Source organism: Callorhinchus milii, unplaced genomic scaffold, assembly GCF_018977255.1.
Source record: "Callorhinchus milii isolate IMCB2004 unplaced genomic scaffold, IMCB_Cmil_1.0 Scaffold24, whole genome shotgun sequence".
Taxonomy (NCBI): domain Eukaryota; kingdom Metazoa; phylum Chordata; class Chondrichthyes; order Chimaeriformes; family Callorhinchidae; genus Callorhinchus; species Callorhinchus milii.
In genome coordinates, this window is record NW_024704765.1 from 6,384,911 (window position 1) to 6,403,009 (window position 18,099).

The window sequence follows — 18,099 nt, forward strand, 5'->3', positions numbered from 1 at the left end:
TTCCTGTCACAAGTGCACGCCCTGATGCTGTAAACGTGTCTGTAGTTAACTGAGTCTTTTACATCACAAGTGGAAGGTCCCTAACTGCTGAGCCATCAAGGGAAAGAATGAACATTCAATCTCTCCTTACATTCTTTCAGAAATTTCTTGTGCTTTCTCTCCAGATTTGATTAATCTTCACGTATCAATAATGTAAATTGAAGGCCAGTTATTTCCCACATCAGTCTTGAGAGACCTCATAGAGAGGTGTATAACATTTTAAATGGGAGGACGTACGTTTAAAGTTGTAAAGGGCAATTTCAGGATAAATACCAGGATGTGTTTCTTTACTTAGAGAGTAATCAATCAGTGGACCAGGTTGTCAGGAAAGGTGACGGAGACCAGGGCACTGGACTCATTTAAAAAGCAGTGATGTGTGGGGTGGTAGGGTGGGTGTTCTGGAGGAATGAGATCGGATGGGCTCAAGGGACTTATTTATCCAGACCGATCTTGTGAAAAATGTACTGATGCTGTAGAGGTATGAAGCCCTTAATAAGACAGGAAAAGTAAACCTGGAAAAATACGATCACATCATGATCCAAAGCAACAGGGAAAGAGGGTACAGGTCCAAGGTTGGGAAGGGCAATTTTCGACCAGATGGCAGGAAGTACTGTTTTGCACAGAAGTTAATCAACAGGTTATCATGAAGTGTGACAGAAGCCAAGACACAGCTAGATGATTTAATGAGAAGACGGAAGGGTGGATATATCTGTGAGGGCCGCCTTCATTTGAATTCCTCGTGTGATCTTGTTAATGCAATTAATACTGTATTACATTTGAAGTTGATTATGTTAAAGTCTGTTCTACTGTTTCCATTCTTAGTGCTTTCAGTTCAATATTTAAAGATTTGTGTTCATCAGATTCTGCAGAAAAATCAAGTGCTTTTTATAGTGCGCTTAAGCTTTCCCTTAATAATTTAGTAATTGCAAAGTCTTTGCTCCTGCTCACTGCATGCATAAATTTTCTTTCTGCTCCCTAAGTCCTGAATTCATGGACTATCCCTCGGAGCAAAGGTGAGTGCCATCATGCTTTGTATCAGTGCTTATGTCTGTAGTTGTCCTGTTGTCAGGTGGCTTTCCTCATAATTTCTTGGTCTAATTTCAAAAGAAAGTGAGAGCGACCCTAAACTCCTGTACAATGTTCATTCAAGATTAAATAGAGCACCTCAAACCTGAAGGCTGTTGCCCAATGGTACATCTGTGTTCAGCCTGTAGTTGATCAATAGGATAGAGGAATTTCTGTCTTCTATAATGTCACCACGTATAAATCTCTATATAATTGATTTACATCAAATTTTATTTTCAGCAATGCTTCATGACTGAAATTCCCGCATTCTGTTTGAAACGGATCATGGATTGGAAGTTACAACGTAATGCTCACACTATGCTCTCACGGATGAATATACACTGTGAATTCCCCAATGCAACAGCCTGCTTTGTCATCTGAATCTTAAAGGCAATCAAAATCTCTTAATTAATCGATTGAATTGGAATTATATTTTCTGTCTTGTCATCCATCAGTGACCCTAATATATTACAATCAGAACGCAACTGGAATTGGAGCCGTATAAACACATTGTCGAGCTGTATTGTGTCTGCTTTCCCTGGCGTATTCATGACCCTGCAATATATTGTGCTGTTGTGTTGGGAAGTACACTTCATATATCCATGTGCGACAGTACAGTGATAGCATTAGGCTGAGACTATCAAACCATTGATCTGTTTCAATCAGATTATAAGAATCCCTCTGCAAAGACCCACTAGTTTTATTTTAATTTGAGCCTGTGTTATCCAAATATGCATCAGATTATTATTTCCACTGGAAAGGTAAGAATTTTTTAGGGTTGTCATATTGTAAAGTAGTTCTGTTTGCTCTCAGTTCCTTTAAATGAAGGGCCCCATCTGTTGTGCGTTGGTGTGTGGTTGTATGGTGTCCATTCTTTCAATGCTCCATGTCTGCCACAGTTCAAGTTGTGATCTCATGATTAACCAGTTTGGTCTACTAACCCTCTTATGTTCACTGTGCCTAAAGGGAAAACACAACCATTCGTAATACCTGATTGAAAGAAAAAAATGATAGCAGTCATTGGCATTAATATATAGTGATAATCACATTGTGACCGAGGTGTCAGTGGACCTTAAAGGTGATGCCATTGTAGTTGGTATTTAGTACTATCGCATTCCAACTCTTCAATAAAGTTTTCAAATTCCTTGCCTATTTTTAATACATTTTCTTGCTCCTCTGTTCAGCGAAAAAGCCCTGCAAGTTAATTACTTTGAACTGAGCATCAAAACAGAAGTAACCCATGGGCTGATCCTGTGGAGCGGGAAGAGTGCTGAGAAATCTGATTACATTGCATTGGCTGTCGTTGATGGGTACGTGCAGATGGCCTATGATCTCGGATCTAAGCCTGTCATACTCCGGTCCACTGTTCCAGTCAACACAAATCAATGGATTAGGATTAAAGCTAACAGGTAAATATAATCTTCATTTATGTGGTCTTTATTATTAATTGTTGTCATAATTAAAATGAGTGTCTTGGAGTGTCAGGGAGCTTGGTAGTCAGTAAGATACATGGAATCGGAGTATTTTGGTTTTGCAAATTTCCTTTACTTTTTCCCTCCTCTCCTAAAGGCACTGACTCTTACTAAGGTTCAGTTCCACAAGTGCTGCTCACCTCACATACCTTGACAAAGTAGACATTAAGGTGGAGGCACAATTACACAAAACACTATACTGTCTCGCCACACAATTCAGCAGCAGGAAGCTTTTCTAATCCCGCAACTTGGTTGACCTCATTCACGGTTGAGGTACAAATCTACGACCTTCTGGCCTGTGTAGCTGAATACGACATCAGGGGCTGCTTTTACCCACTGTGCTATCAGAGGAGCTCGCCAGTTGAATGCGTTACGACATCCACGTTAGATTTGCCAGACTTGCATTTTGTAGACTTCTGCTAATGAGCGCTAAGCAACCTCAGCAGCCCAGAGCGTGACTTATCATTAATTATTTCAGTTCATAAATATGAATTTGATGCCTTTTTTTTCCCGCCCACCCACAGGATACACAGACACGGGACTCTCCAGGTTGGGAATGAAGCCCCCGTGACAGGCTCTTCCCCTCTGGGGGCTACACAGCTCGACACAGACGGAGCGCTCTGGTTGGGTAAGAATCTATCTGTTGCTTTGAATTCAGCATAAACATTTGAGAAAGGCGGGAACGGATGCATAGTGAGATTTTTAACCTGACGACAATAACCACCTCGTAATTCTTCAATGAAGAATGTAGCTCGTCGATTGGCGTCTGATTGAAGGCAACACTAGTGATGTTGAACTCTTGTTTTATCATCTTGCAACGTGTCAAGGCAAATATTAATGTGTCTTGCAGTTTCTCCTTTTATAGCAGGTTCATGTGTATTCTTTATATCAATATCTATACCAGCAACACAGATTTCCTCTTTTGATTGACATCAAAAGCATTTTAACATGAGTTGAACAAGTGGCAATTTTAAAGTGCAGTTGACATTTCCGCTGTTGCAAATCTCGTTGTGCTGAGCAAACCATTTTCTTACGATTCCCAAAGTAAATGTATTTTTTAACATGCAATCTTGATCTAAGCAATAACCCATCTTTGACACACAGCTTACGGGCTCCATTTGTCAAGATTCAATTGTATTGATTGGTTTCATTAGTACAGTACTAAGAGTTATCTGACTTGTGATGCAATATTCCCATTAATTCAGCAAAAGCTGCCTTGTGCTAATGTGCTTGGATTAACAATTCATACTTATGCTGAGCTTTTAGTTTTATGTAGTGTGCAGTACACCGATGCTAGAAATGATTGCTTTCTTTTCTCAGGTGGAATTGAGAAGTTGGCAATTGGAAACAGATTGCCTAAAGCCTACAGTACTGGTTTCATAGGTTGCATAAAGGATGTCATCTTGGACCGTCAGGAACTCCAGCTAGTAGAAGACGCCTTGAACAACCCCACAATATTACACTGTCCAGCCAAATAATGAACAGGCCTTGCCTATTGCTGTAATTATTTTCTATTTTTGTATACTTTTATTGCTTTTTATATTGAAAAGGTTTTGTTGCAGTATATCAAGCTGATCTCACAAGTCAATCGAACGATCAAAATGCCCTAGGCTACAATAACACTACACAGTTAATTCACTCATACTTGAACCTGTGAAACTTGGTGCTGGTGTTATCTTATGCCTTCTTTTGATTATTTGATTTATAATCTAAGAACTAGTGGTTAGTCTCTCCTTTATGTATTGGCAACTGGAAGAGGCAGATGTTGTAGCTAAAGTATATGTTACCTAAAGACCGAACAAAACTAATGTATTGACTCAGATTTGACCCCTTTCCATTGAATTATGACACACTTTAATGTTACAGTCTGTTTGTTCCTGCGTTTTTAATAATTTATGTGTAAAAGTACAGTTTACATTTGATTGTTGTATTTTTCTTTCAAGGGTTAGATGTATGGCAAGACAGAACTAGCCAAAGGCAACAACTGGTTCCGTTTTGAAAGAGTAGTAACCCCAAGGCCGAAGATGTGAATTGTTCAAGAAAAAGACGTATACCTAGATTAAAAGAGATGGCTGACTCTCTTTTTGAAACAGGTCCGCTTAGAATGCCCTTGAAACTTTCTGAAATCTAAACTACACAAATAACATTTTCAACTCCTCTGATTTTCTCTTGTAGTTCTACATCAATTTATTTTCAAGTGATTTAACTTTATTTTACACACTGTCCAAATACGTTAAACACAGCTGCTTTATAATTGTCACATACTGTACTAACATTTATTTGAAGAACTCTGGGGAGACCGAGATTAGCAGCAACAGACAAGTGTGTAGGTTTGATCCGTATTCAGTTTGGGAAAAAAAAGTAAGTCTGTTTACATCAGAGATGCTGCTTGTTTAATCAGTCCAAACAAATTAGTCATTTATTAAACATTGTAAGAACAATTTGTTCTTGCTTCTTACTCGTTGTGCAAAATGGAGAAAAAGCTTTCTCAAAACAGGCACCATATTCCTTCAGCTGATGTTTAAGAAATAATTATTGGTTCTGTGCTGAAGTCTAGCAGACTGAAGTAAAACATTTGTCTCATTTCAGTAAATGATGCATGAAATTAAACATGGAACCAAACTGTTAGAAATTATTGAATTTGTTATTCCTTGAAATCGTATCAAAAAAGACAATTTGTGTAAATGCTACACTATCCCACGTACAGGAGTAATCCCACTGTGTTGCCCACTGTGTATATTGTATGTAGTAAAGTACCAATATGTAACTGATCTGTCCCTTGACACTTGTGAGAATGCATGTGGCCAGCTGGTGGTCCTTTCGTTTTAATCATCTTAGGTTGGGTGGAAAATGCCTAATTTTTAAGGTGGATAAAAGCTGAAGTCTTATTGGAGATGACATTTAAAGGAAAGCAGAGCATCGTACCATGTATGGCATGTAACTGAGCCAGCCCCATAATGTCATTGTCTTCTTAGCTCCTGCTTGCTGTAATGTACTCCATCCAGCCAACGTTCTTAGCCGATGGAAAGCGCATGGCACAGACTGTGAGTTTTATTGCTTAAAACTGTGTCCATTGGGTGACTTAAAAGTTGCGGTGGGCTGTTGGACAAATGTAAAACATTGGCTGAAAATGAGCTTTGCTGTCATGAGCTATGTTTTTCGAAATATTCCAAGGATTTTACAGATGGCATGAGTGGCCATAAATACATAAATATATCTTGACTGCTGTAAAATTTGGTCTCTGCAACATGCATTGATTCAGATTGTTTTTCATCATTGGCATTACTCAGTGACCTCAGCGTTATTGTTTCTGCCCCCCCCCCCCCCATCCTATACATGATCATTTTTAAACTTTTGCATAGAAGGTATTTTTTAAAAGATCAGCCTTAACAAATAGTATATTCAAAAAAATCTTTATACTGTGTTCTATAACATTGCAAAGCATAACATTGTGTAAGTCTGTGAGGAAGAAGATTGTCCAAAATAATGCAATTAAGAGGAAAAGGACTGCATTGCTAGAATGAAATGTGTCTGTCTACCTGAATTATAGAACCCACAAACAAAAGTAACAGCTGTAGAGGTGAGGATGAAATGCTGCCCTAAAATTTAGAACATTAATCATAAGGCCTGATATTTTGTCTCTGCTTCTGCTACTACTGTACTTTGTTTTATTGTACCCCCCGGAACAATTACTCCGTGAGAGGAAATGAGAATCGATGTAAAGGCAATGGATCTGTGCTCGTCATCTCACTGTCTGTGGGCAGTAATTAAGAACGGTTGCATTTATCACGGTTCAAGTTAGCATTGCTGTTCGTGTTGTTCTCGTTCACATTCATTTAAAGTGAGGGATTTTAATAAACATTTTATTCTAGGTTTTAAGTAGTCTTGACCTATTGCAATGACTGTTTGAGGACTGCAGTCTGTTGCCTTTCCAATATTACTCATCGCCGTTGCTCGTTACAAGTGGGAAAACTGGTCATGTTAACGGGATTGGGGGGGGGGGTGGGGGCACTAAAACAAGCCTCGTCTGTTTCAGCATTGGGGAAATCGATGAAATAAAACGCAAGCAGAAACATTCCAAATGCTTTGTGAGAAAAGGGGGCTTCAGAAATGCCTTAAATGCCAAGTTCACTGATATTACGGTGAACCTTACCACGCACACATTGCGTTGTGCAGTTATTTTATTTGACATTTCCCTGCTGTTTTAACTCTAGTGTAAAAATATTCGAGCCTTTTTTTTAAAAAAATTGCTGGTTTTATTTATGTTTCCATATGGTGTATTTTCAGGTACATGACCATTGTAAACTGCTGTAATTAATCTGTCATGACAACGCAGAGTATATGATCAGCATGATGTAACCATTACTAACTTTATTACTCGTGTCTTTTGTCCAATCATCATGAAATAAAGTGAAAGTTCCAAGTACGTTTGACTTATTGATTGGTGCATTAGTTGGTATGTGGAAAGTGCTGTTTTTAATGTGGCTTCCAGCACAATTCTACAACAAAAACTGGTAATATTCAATTGTTCTACAGTATTTACTGTATGCAAACTTTGCTGCAACTTTTGTTTGTTAAAGAAAACAGAACCCATGTTTTTGTTTCAAAACACTCCAATTTAAGTGACGTGGCAAGTGTCATGTGGCATGTGAACAATTTCAAGAGTATTGCACAGTATAAAGTTTACACAACACGGTTCACCGCTAGTAAAGCAGCAAAGATGGGAGCTTGAAGCACAGCTGGGGTGGGTGGTGCGGGGCGAATCGAGCAGAACACAAAGATTGTGCACTATCTGAGTGAGAACACAGGGAGGTTGGAGTCAAAGCCTGAGAGGAGAAGCCACTGAAACAAGATAGCTATAGATTTAGCCCTTTTCCCCCATCCCCCTCCACTGAATTAGCAGATCATATATCATTATTTTATCAGCATCAACATCCTGCACCACCGCAACAAATTACATTTTATTTAGATTGCTTTTTCTCGTCGGTAATTTTCAATTACATTTATATTGCACCTTTCGTGCCGAGAGGCCATCTTAAAGTGCTTCACACTTTGATATCATTCGGAGAGTCAGGGAGGGAGCTTGGGGGGGTTGGGGGTGGAATGATGTTAAAGCGTGGTCAAAGAAGTCATAAGGCAGGCTTTGAAAGTGGGAAGAAAAGGGTTAGTTGGAAGCATGCTGAAGTGTGGGGACATTACTCCTTTCCCCCACTGAATTTAGCAAATCTTACTATATTTTATTTCACTGGAATGATTTCCATCGATGAAGAAACTACCTTGCTTCACTTTTGCGGGGGTGGACCTGGGGGTCATTTGTGGTGCAAGCGGCTCTGCTATTGGTGAAAACTTTATTTTGGAGCTGCAGTGAGAATTGTAAATGCATTGGGTTAAACGCTTTCTGCATTTGCCATTCATTTTTGGAGACGTCATTTCAGCTGCAAAAGGAAATGAAGATCTCTATCCCCTTGATGGTGGTTAAGGCAGTCTCAGACCACAGCAGACTTGAGCACGCAACCACAAACTAGCCCATATTCAGCTCGTTACTAAATTAAATTTATTTAACTCAAACATAGCATTGCAATGTAGAATGCAGTGGTCGTTGATAAAGATTTTCGTCAGATACCAGGTGTCGATATTTTAATTAACACTGCAGTGATAATTATTACATCATTCAAAATGACACTGCTGATTTCTTAATTTGTTGACTGGATTGTATAGGTGATACACCACTAAAACCTAACCCTCGATGGCTGGCCAGTGTCATTTACCACAACATACGAATTTTCACTTCAGCAGCTTTTTCATCTTTCAGTCTTCATAAGACGTGTCAGTCCTTCGGTCACAAACTCGGATAAAACGTATACAGACGTAGTTGAGCTTCCATGTGTCACAATGCATTAATGCTCCAATGTAAGTTACAGACATCAAATCGACATGATCTTGAACGTTTAAAATGTATTCAATCTTATTAACCCTAAGAAGATGAGACATTTCAGGCTGTTGACCTTTTGTAATAAGTCAAGGAATTCATTTGAATTCTTAGCTCTAACATTTTAATTTTCTAAATATAACAATACGTTATATTATGTGTTATATTTTGCTCCACAACTAAGGACCCCCTACTTCAATTTGGCCCCAAGCTGCTGATTATAAAATATACTTACAATGGCAGTTTGTCACTGGTATAGAAATTTAGTCCAGCGGTGAGGCACATTATTAAAGTATATAGTTGTCATAGAGTATTAACTGTAGCCTGGTGGCATTAATAGATAAGTGTCAGATGCTGTTTAATGGAATGAAGTGGTACAATTTGAGGGAAAAAAAGACAATTTTGTCCCTTATATCCTAAATGATGATGTTCTTAATAATGAGGACCAGAAATATCTAGGGGCATAAATATATAATTATAAAAAATAGAAATGCATGTGGAAAAATTCATAAACATGGCAGATTTAATTGTGTTTTACATATACAGGAATTGGATATAAAATTCCTCCAATAATCCTGACTGGAGAATAGGAGTCAATACCAATACTTTGCAAAATATATACACATATTTAAAAATAGATTACAACAACAACAACAACAAGATTCCATTTATAAAGCGCCTTTCACGTCAGGAGGACGTCCCAAGGCACTGCAGAGTTGGGTCATGACCCGAGCAGGGGGGAAATGGTCAGGGTGAGGGGAGGGAAGGGAGGGAGTGAGGAGGGGGGAAATTACTATTGAACTGCAAGTTTCTTACAGCATATCAGACTGTCTAACTCAGGCTCCAATTGGGTTTATTAAAGACAGAGAATTATATAATGAGCAGCCAAGGATTACAGAATCACCTGCAATCAATTTCATTGATTGTTCACATAAACGGGAAAGACTGATTTCCTCTGTACACATGGTTAGTGTAACCCAACTGGATCCCTAATCAGGACACGTGTCCGAAATATAAATTCCTAAAGTGCAGTTTTGCTATTCGATATTCCTCCTAACGAGAAATATTTATAAATCTAAAAAAATTAAAAATCCCAAATTCTTGGAACAAAATGAAGCAAGGATGTACCTTTAAGACGATTTAACAAAGCCTGATTGTAGTGTAAGCATGTAATGGAAGACCAAGTGCTGAACAGCAGCAGTCAATGGTCAGAAGGGCTCTTTGTGTTGGAGTGAAATGTCACAAGAAGCCTAATTACCACATAGCGCAGAGACAAATTGATTTTTGCAATGAGACAAAGATGCCCGAGTCACATTTTTCTCCAGACACTCAGCCGTTTGTAAGTTAACTGAACCCTTGTTTTCCCCAGAACAGAAGCACAGTGTACAATAAGTTAATTGCCACTTGGCTATAAATACCATCGTTTCTTTATTTTTTAGCAAAGCTCCTAGAACATTTTATGGCATCTGTACGCGAGAGTGCATGATTTAAATCAAAATCTATAATCAGAATGAACATGTTAACAAGGATCCTCGATTTCTGAAATTGCTTCCAGAAATCCAGGACTAATGGCCTATGCTCCAGGACATTATTAAAGGAAACTAAAGCCGTGTTAGTGGAAGCAAGGGAAAGGGTCATAATCCATAGTGGAGAGACTTTAATCATCGTGTGGCTTTAGGAGATTTACATTTGGTCGAGTCTCTCTCTGAACACTATCGTGGTATGTTCAAGAATACTGTCTGTAGATTGTAAGAAAAGATTTGCAAATTTAAGTAAACTGCACAATGCAGCAATATTCAATCTCAGAGAATATAGCCAGGCCTGTCCCAGTGCGACTAAACATTTTAATTTTAACAGATAATTTCATTCATTTTTACTGGATTTGACACATTTTACATGGTCTACATAAAGAGAAATATTTATATAAACTAAAAGGCCACATTTACACATGATTGCACATATGCAGAAATGTAGACAGATAAACATAGTACTTTTTTTTATTCGGTCATTTTAGGTTCCAACTGACTTCTGATTTATGACCATATTAAAGGTCACCCCCACTACTTTAAAGTGACATGTTTTTTTTCTCCTCATTCTCCTTTTCTACATTCACTGCTCATCCAATTCTCCCCAAATTTCAAGTAATTGATTACTCGTACTTCCAAGGATGTTTGTGGTGAAATTTAATGCCACACTTGCCTAGAACAACATTTCCTTCATTTCTAATAAAGCGCCTTTTAAAACACTTTTGAGAATGTTGCTTTTATGCGAAAGGTAAATTGTTGTATGAATATATGGAACATTAAGGCTGCACCAAATTTTTGATTTATTGAAATTCAGTATATATTCAGTATGTATAAGCCTCAATTGATCATGCAGGTGGTCAAATAGAGGAAATAAAAGTTACCTCTGGCTTGATACAATTTGCATTTAGATAGCGTCTTTCAACATAAGATAACACAGCAGAATGCTTCGCAGAGATGCTGTCAGTTGTTGCGCAAGTTAGGAAGAGTGGGACAGCGAGGTCATCATAGATCATTCAGGTAGGCTTCATCATAGGGTCATTCAGATGAGATTTAAAATAGACGATATTTTTTTTTCCTCGGTGGTAAACCATTGCAAGTCATATTGTAAGTTATTTCAGTAGTTGATAAAATGATGCACGTTATTACCAGGAGTACAAAATGCAATATAGATGTAATATATTATCCTGTGACATTCAGCAGTGTTGGGAATCTGGAAATTATTATCTTTAGTGTGATTACTGTTACAACTGCCTTAACTTCAAATTAACAAGTCGCACACTTTCCTACAACATAATTGTAATGCTGAATATATTATGCACCTTCAGCAAGTTGCATGCAGTTGCTTTAATAATTTACTGTGCATACTGTGATTGGCTATCCTGATATAATTGATCTATATTTTAGTTTTAGTATCTAATTGCGCCTTGTTTGCTTACACATTAAGGTTCAGCCTGGCACCAGTTCAAGAGCCACTCAATATTTAAATTTGGAAATCCATTTAACTCCAGTTTGAGCTGCAGCATTTCTTAAAAGGTTAATTTTTTAAAATGTAATTGTTTAGAGGCCAATTACTGGTAATCAAGAATTGAAAGATATTCTGTAAGTGCATCTGAGGTGGTCAATTTCAGCAATTTTTTCTACACTTATGCATCAATGTCTCCTTGCTATTATAACCTTTCCCCTTAAAAATAAGCATGAGGTTTTGTATGTGATTATTTACAGGCAGATATGAAGAGTTTATGTTTCTCCCCACTCATGGGATGGGGTGTGTAATTTGAGTAACTCCGAATCAGACTCCTTAGACCTCAATCGCTCCAATTTACAAATCGAAAGTATAACTGGTTGGATGTGCATGAGTAACTAATTACTCCTATCTAATTTTCCATCCCTGTGGGGAAGTGCTTAGTCTGTTTGGCAGCTCACTCAATGACTTGGCTGGGATAGAAGATATTTGTGATTTTCATCTATCAGATGAAGCTTTAGGTCAATAATGCCATTTTTTAAATCTTAAGTGTTAACTCCCTGCAGTATTTAAATACGTCAAAATGCCCAATAGATTCAACCCCATTATGTTATTGGTAAGAGTTCAGGCTATTGTAAGCTGCAAACCATAATCGTGCACTTCCTCAAGCTATCTGGCCAGATGTGAATGTCCTTTTACACCTTCAGAAATATATTAACAGACAATGGTCTTAAAATCGCTCATCAGACATTGGTTTATTTTCCTGGGGAGTATCTATGTCTGTTGGTGCATCTTCAAATTCTGATGTGTCACTTTGAAACCTTGAAAGGTTTTCTTGCTCCACATATCAGACTATTATCGTCATCGTTCGAAATCCTTCTGAAAATGAATCAGGAGAATCCTCTAGAGAGCCGGGTTCATCGTCAACAAAATTTAACAGCTTTTTGATCTGATTATTTGCGATGAAAAATGTAATGTTCCATGTGCTATGGAATGCATTGTTGAATCTATTATGAAAAAGCAGAAACTTCATTCCTAAAGACTGGCTATTGCCCCCTCCCTCCAACTTCAGCCTAACGGTTGCACCTGAAATCAATTCCAAGATATTTACCACCATTGGCAACCCTGATTGTTGTGGAACTAGTGTTTCAGTGCAACTTCACAGATGCTAATCAAGATCAGTAAAATCTGGTTAGCTGGATTTTAGATAAATCTGCTATTTTGCTAAATTTAAGATAGGTGTTTTTTTTAAACAATAATTTACATGGATCAGGAATCCAACTTCTGGATACTGCAGTTGACATTTAAGAGGATTGTTGAAAATATTTATATTTGATGATTTGATTCACTGTGAAGGAAATTACCGTGTGAAAGAATCAAATAGTACTGCGACAGCTGGGCAGTCACTCTCTGCAATTACTAAATGGTTACTATACATTTATGTCTCGAATTAGGCCAATTCTGCTCAGAGTTGCTCGGAGGTCAAAAATTGAGAACAAAGCAGTATTTAAGGGCTCTTTAGAGTCCATGGCAGTTTCTCTCGCCAGACACATTGGAGACCACATAAATGCAGCTATTTGGAAGATTGAGGATTAATAGCAGGCAAACTCTTTTGCAATTATCTGATTATGCATGGGTGTGGTGGGAAAATCCAGGAAACATTGAACTCTACTTGGTCAACACGAGAAGTATTCCCTTTAAGATTTCGATTTTGCTGGAACCAGTTCAATTGGATCATTAGATCATTGATGTAATCTCAAGATAATTAAATCATGTAAGACTGTGGCATTTTTAAAGGGCATTTTCCTCCTACACTGGCAACAGGCTCTCAGTTACTGAAATACCCAAAGGCAGCTTTCTTTGAAAAGCTTGCCATTGTTATTGGTGTTTATTTTGGTAACTGTCTCCAAACAGACACAAGAGTACAAATAGAATAAAGCACGTAAATACTGTATAAATTATGCTGTGGAGATTTCTTATAGTAAGAAATAGTAATAGTTAGTACGGCCAATCTTTAGAAACGCCTGGGAAAAGATGGCTTTTCATAACCGATTCAACGCGATACCCCATTGAATCTGTCAATGGAAAGCTGCACAGCTCATCCCCAAGTTTCAAGCTTGTAAATGTTTGTGCGGAGGCACAGAGGAAATATTTACGAACAGTACGTCACGTACGCTGTTCTGGGGTTTTATTGTTGCTGACGGTGGATGGAAGAAAATTCAGCGATGGAGTGTGGGCGGGCAACGGTTATTGGGGCATAAGCTTTGGCGGGGCAGGGATTTTATATGGAATCGGTTGTTTGGTTACGGAACAATTATGTTTTTGTACAGCCGGTGTAATACTCCAGAACGCTTCGGGAGCAGTGACTCCCAGGGCGTTGTCATGGTTGCAGCTCGGCTTGCTGGTGCTTTAATAATAATCCCTCCAAAACCCAAAACAATCATAAATTGGTCATCTTCAATCCATGACTGTTTGTGGGACACTGCTGTGCGCAATTGGCTGCCGCGTTCGCCCACAAATATACAGTCAATTCACTTTACAGTGTGTTGTGTGAAGCGCTTTGGGACGTCCTCCCGACGTGAAAAGCGCTATATCAAATGCAAGGATTATTATTATTATTTAGAGGGAGCGCACAGCTGTTTGATTTATTTCTAAACCCCCCCCCAGCTTTGCTGGTGAGAAAGTAATTCTTCGGTCCGTCTTTTTCGCACAGGTGGACAGAAATTCCCGCGTTTTATCGTTTTCTTACCCGCGGCAATAGGCGTCGTAATGCGCCTCATACTTCAGGGCCACAAACAGACACAGAAGTGGCTGGGAACGCGCAGCAGGTCAGTTCAGGTCAGGTCAGGTCCAGCGACTGTTGGGAGAGAGGAAAGTGGGTGGACGTTGCAGGTCGACGACCTTTACTGACCGAACGGAAAGGAATGAATACTCTCGGGCCACGTATCTCGGGCAAAGCCTCGCTCTTTGGGTAATTAAACGTATGCCCTCCAGTTACGGTTCACTGGTCAGTGAATCCATAACTAGAGGGTAATACCAGTGAACCCCCATCCCACCCCCCCAAACCCCACCCCCCAAACCCCCCACCCCCCCCCCCAACCCCACCAGCGCCGCATTGGAGCATCAGCTTAGACGGCGTGATCCCAAGTCACGACGTGGGGGGCTTGAACCCAGACAACCCCGGAGCGCGAGTGGCCGAGGCAGAAAAGGACCGGGCGACTGCCCCGCCCCGCCCCGCCCTAGCCCCCCCCTCCCGCCGAACGCGAGCCGACCAACTGACAGACCCCCCGCCCCGCCACCCACCCTCGAGCCCGAGGCGGGCGACTGACAACCCGCCGGACTCAAAGGTGAGGAGGTTCTGCCCACCTGAGCCGGGACCCCAGCGGAGGCATTGTGGAGTCCTGAGCTCAGTGGTTAGAGCACTCGCTTTGCAAGTGAGAGACCTGAGTTCAATTCCAGGCAGAGGGCGAAACCTTGGGCAAGTTTCCTTACTCCACACAGAGCCTAATAATAATCCCTCCAAAACCAAACACAATAATAAATTGGTCACTTTCAATCCACGACTGTTTGTGGGACATTGTTGTGCGCAATTGGCTGCCGCGTTCGCCCACAAATTTTCAGTCAATTCACTTTTCAGTGTGTTCTGTGAAGCGCTTTGGGACGTCCTCCCGACGTGAAAAGCGCTATATCAAATGCAAGGATTATTATTATTATTATTATTGACCTGAGGGTGTACCTGAGGGTGGGTGGGTGGGTGGGGTCGGTGGGGTGGGGGGTGCGGGCGGGCGGGCGGGCAAGAGGGGGTAAGGGAGCGAATCCCCGGTCACACCCATCGCCCGGCGGAGACTTAGTCGGTCGGTCGGGTCCGTCGAGTCGAAGAAATGGAGGAGGGGGGAGTGTCAGTCAATCAATCAATCAATCAATCAATCAATCGATCGATCAATCAATCGATCAATCGATGGGCTGTGTGGGGCTGTCGGTCGCCGCCCTCGCGCTCAGGAGTGGGCGGGACGTTGCTGTCAGCGGGCGCTCGAGGGCCGCCGGCGGGCGTCGGTCCGGCCTCGCGCAACTCTCGGGGCGCGGGCAACGGGGGTGAGGGGCGGGAGCGGAGGGCGGGGAAGGGGCGGGTTGGTCGGTCCTTTTCGATCACCGGCTCGCGCTCGGGGGGGGCTGTCGGTCGCTCTCCTCCTCGCGCTGAGGGGCTGTCAGTTGCTCTCCCGCTCGCGCTGAGGGGCTGTCGGTCGCTCTCCCGCTCTCGCGCTGAGGGGCTGTCAGTTGCTCTCCCGCTCGCGCTGAGGGGCTGTCAGTTGCTCTCGCGCTGAGGGGCTGTCGGTCGCTCGCGCTCTCGCGCTGAAGGGCTGTCAGTTGCTCTCCCGCTCTCGCGCTGAGGGGCTGTCGGTCGCTCGCGCTCTCGCGCGGTCAGTCCAAGTCCAAGTCCAAGTCCAGTCAGTCAGCAGCCGAGCTCTCCCCCGGCCTTCACCCTCCGCCTCCCCCTCAACACCACCGCCGGCGTCCGTCCCTCCCTCCCCGTCGCCGGACTCCTTCAAACCGCAATGACATCCCGGAGGTAAGAGGCTGAACTCTTTTTTTTATTCTTTTCTTTACACACACACACCCCCTCACACACACCCCCCCACCCCCTCACACACACTCACACACCCTCACACACACCCTCACCCCCTCACACACACTCACACCCACACCCCCTCACACACACTCACACCCTCCCCACACACACACACCCTCACACACACACAACTCACACACACACACACCCCCACACCCCCTCTCACACACACACACCCTCACACACACCCCCCCACCCCCTCACACACACACACACCCCCAACCCTCACACACACACACCCCCACACCCCCCCCACACACACTCTACCCCCACACCCCTCACACACACACACAACCCACACACTACCCCCCACCCCCTCACACACACACCCCACCCCCCACCCCCACCCCCCCCCCCCCACACACACACACACACACTGCGTCCTTCAGGACCTTTGAGATCCTTTCCCTCAAACTCCAACCCGTCCCCACCGCCGCCACCACACAAAAAAAGTGAGTCCGGTGGAGCGTTTCCTTCACTTGTTTCCTGGCCTTCAACTCGGCGGCGGCGGCGGAGGAGGGGGGGGGGGGAGGGGGCGGCCGGTGTCCGGGGCGGAGGGGGGGGGGGGGCGGCCGGTGTCCAGGGAGGAGGGGGGGGGGGGCGGCCGGTGTCCGGGCGGCGGGCGGTTGGTTTAATCCGAAGCCGCTGGGAGTCCGGTTTGGTCTCTAACGTCCATCTCAGGCCTCCCCCCCCCCCCCCGGATTACGGAACGAGAGTAGATTAATGGTGTGTGTTTCTCGCCCCCACCCACCCACACACTACATACACAAACACTACCCCCCACACACACACTACCCCCCCCCCACACACACACACACTACTCCCCCCCCCCCACACACACACACACACACACTACCACCCCCCCACCCACTACACCCCCCACCCACACACTACCCCCCCACACACACACTACCCCCCCCCACCCACCCACTTGGTTGTCAAAGACACCCCTGTTGTGTTTTGTGTTGTGAAACTCTCTCCCCCCCAAAAAAAAACAGCTTAATGTGTTCAGTCCGAGTCAGTTCAGTTCGGTCCGTGTCAGGGATTCCTATTCCTAACCTATGCAAAACGTCCGCTTGGCACTTGTCTCCTCGCCAAGTTTTTTCCCTGGGAATACGGCTTTATTTTTTTTTCTTCTTAACACCCACCCCCACCCCCCCAAAAAAAAAATTTCTAAAAAAAAATTATGTATCTGTTTTATATTTATTTATGTATTTTATATATATAAAATATATTTTATTTCAAGTCGTATAAATATATATATACACACATGTATATGTGTGTAAGTGGGGGCGGAGGGTGCAATTAGCCATTTTATACAGTTTTGTTTATATGTATACACACCAGGTGACCAAAAAATTTGTGATACCCTGTATAATAGTTATTTTGTTCCTTCATCGTTGCTTTAAGACTTGTTCGACGGTGTAATGGTATTGTGACTCTTTGTGCCCCCCCCGTACAAGCGAGTAAGTGGGCATAAGCCCGGTATCTTTTTGTAGAGAACAGACGAAAGAAATGTATGGATGATGTGAGGATGCTGGTAGTTGTTTGGAAGGTTAGTACAGTAGTAACGTTCAAACACACTTGTTTTGCTGTGGCTCTGCACTTTCTCGTGGGCTTCTGTGGAAAAATGTCTTCTAAACGATCCGGAGACTGTGTGATTTTTCTGGGGTACGTACAAGGAATTTGTTATCGCTCGAAAGAGAATCCCCCATCAAAATTTACATTAGTGTCTTAACATCTCTCATGGTGGTTGTGTGTAATTAGTTTTTGTCAAGAGAAATTTGGGCAGACTAAATGCCCCACTTCACAGCAATAATTTAGCATCTAAAGACAGTGTACTTAGCCAGTACAACATAATCTTTAATACAGAAAATAAACTTTCCTCACACAATCATTGATGTTTTATTGATCTTGGCCACAACATATTTAAGATGGAATTGCACACCAGATGGTATTGACTTGCTGGAAAATGTAAT

General features: G+C 42.1%; 2 protein-coding genes across 11 annotated transcripts in view; both read left to right on the top strand.

Moving 5' to 3' along the window:
- The window catches only part of agrn (agrin), a 149,905-nt gene extending 142,903 nt beyond the window's left edge, over positions 1 to 7,002 (top strand). For 9 of the 10 annotated variants that reach the window (XM_042343623.1, XM_042343625.1, XM_042343624.1 and 6 more), the window contains 3 exons: positions 2,289 to 2,513; positions 3,101 to 3,204; positions 3,897 to 7,002. In XM_042343623.1, the coding sequence (XP_042199557.1) occupies positions 2,289 to 2,513; positions 3,101 to 3,204; positions 3,897 to 4,054 (487 nt within the window). In that variant the 3' untranslated portion in view covers positions 4,055 to 7,002. Of the gene's footprint in view, positions 1 to 1,019; positions 1,053 to 2,288; positions 2,514 to 3,100; positions 3,205 to 3,896 lie in introns of all 10 variants that reach the window. The other variant, XM_042343632.1, reaches the window with a different exon arrangement.
- Positions 7,003 to 15,908: 8,906 nt separating this feature from the next.
- Positions 15,909 to 18,099, top strand: part of ptpn11b (protein tyrosine phosphatase non-receptor type 11b) — a 39,060-nt gene continuing 36,869 nt past the window's right edge. The window contains 1 exon segment of the mRNA XM_007906950.2: positions 15,909 to 16,060. Within this exon segment, the coding sequence (XP_007905141.2) occupies positions 16,047 to 16,060 (14 nt within the window). The 5' untranslated portion in view covers positions 15,909 to 16,046.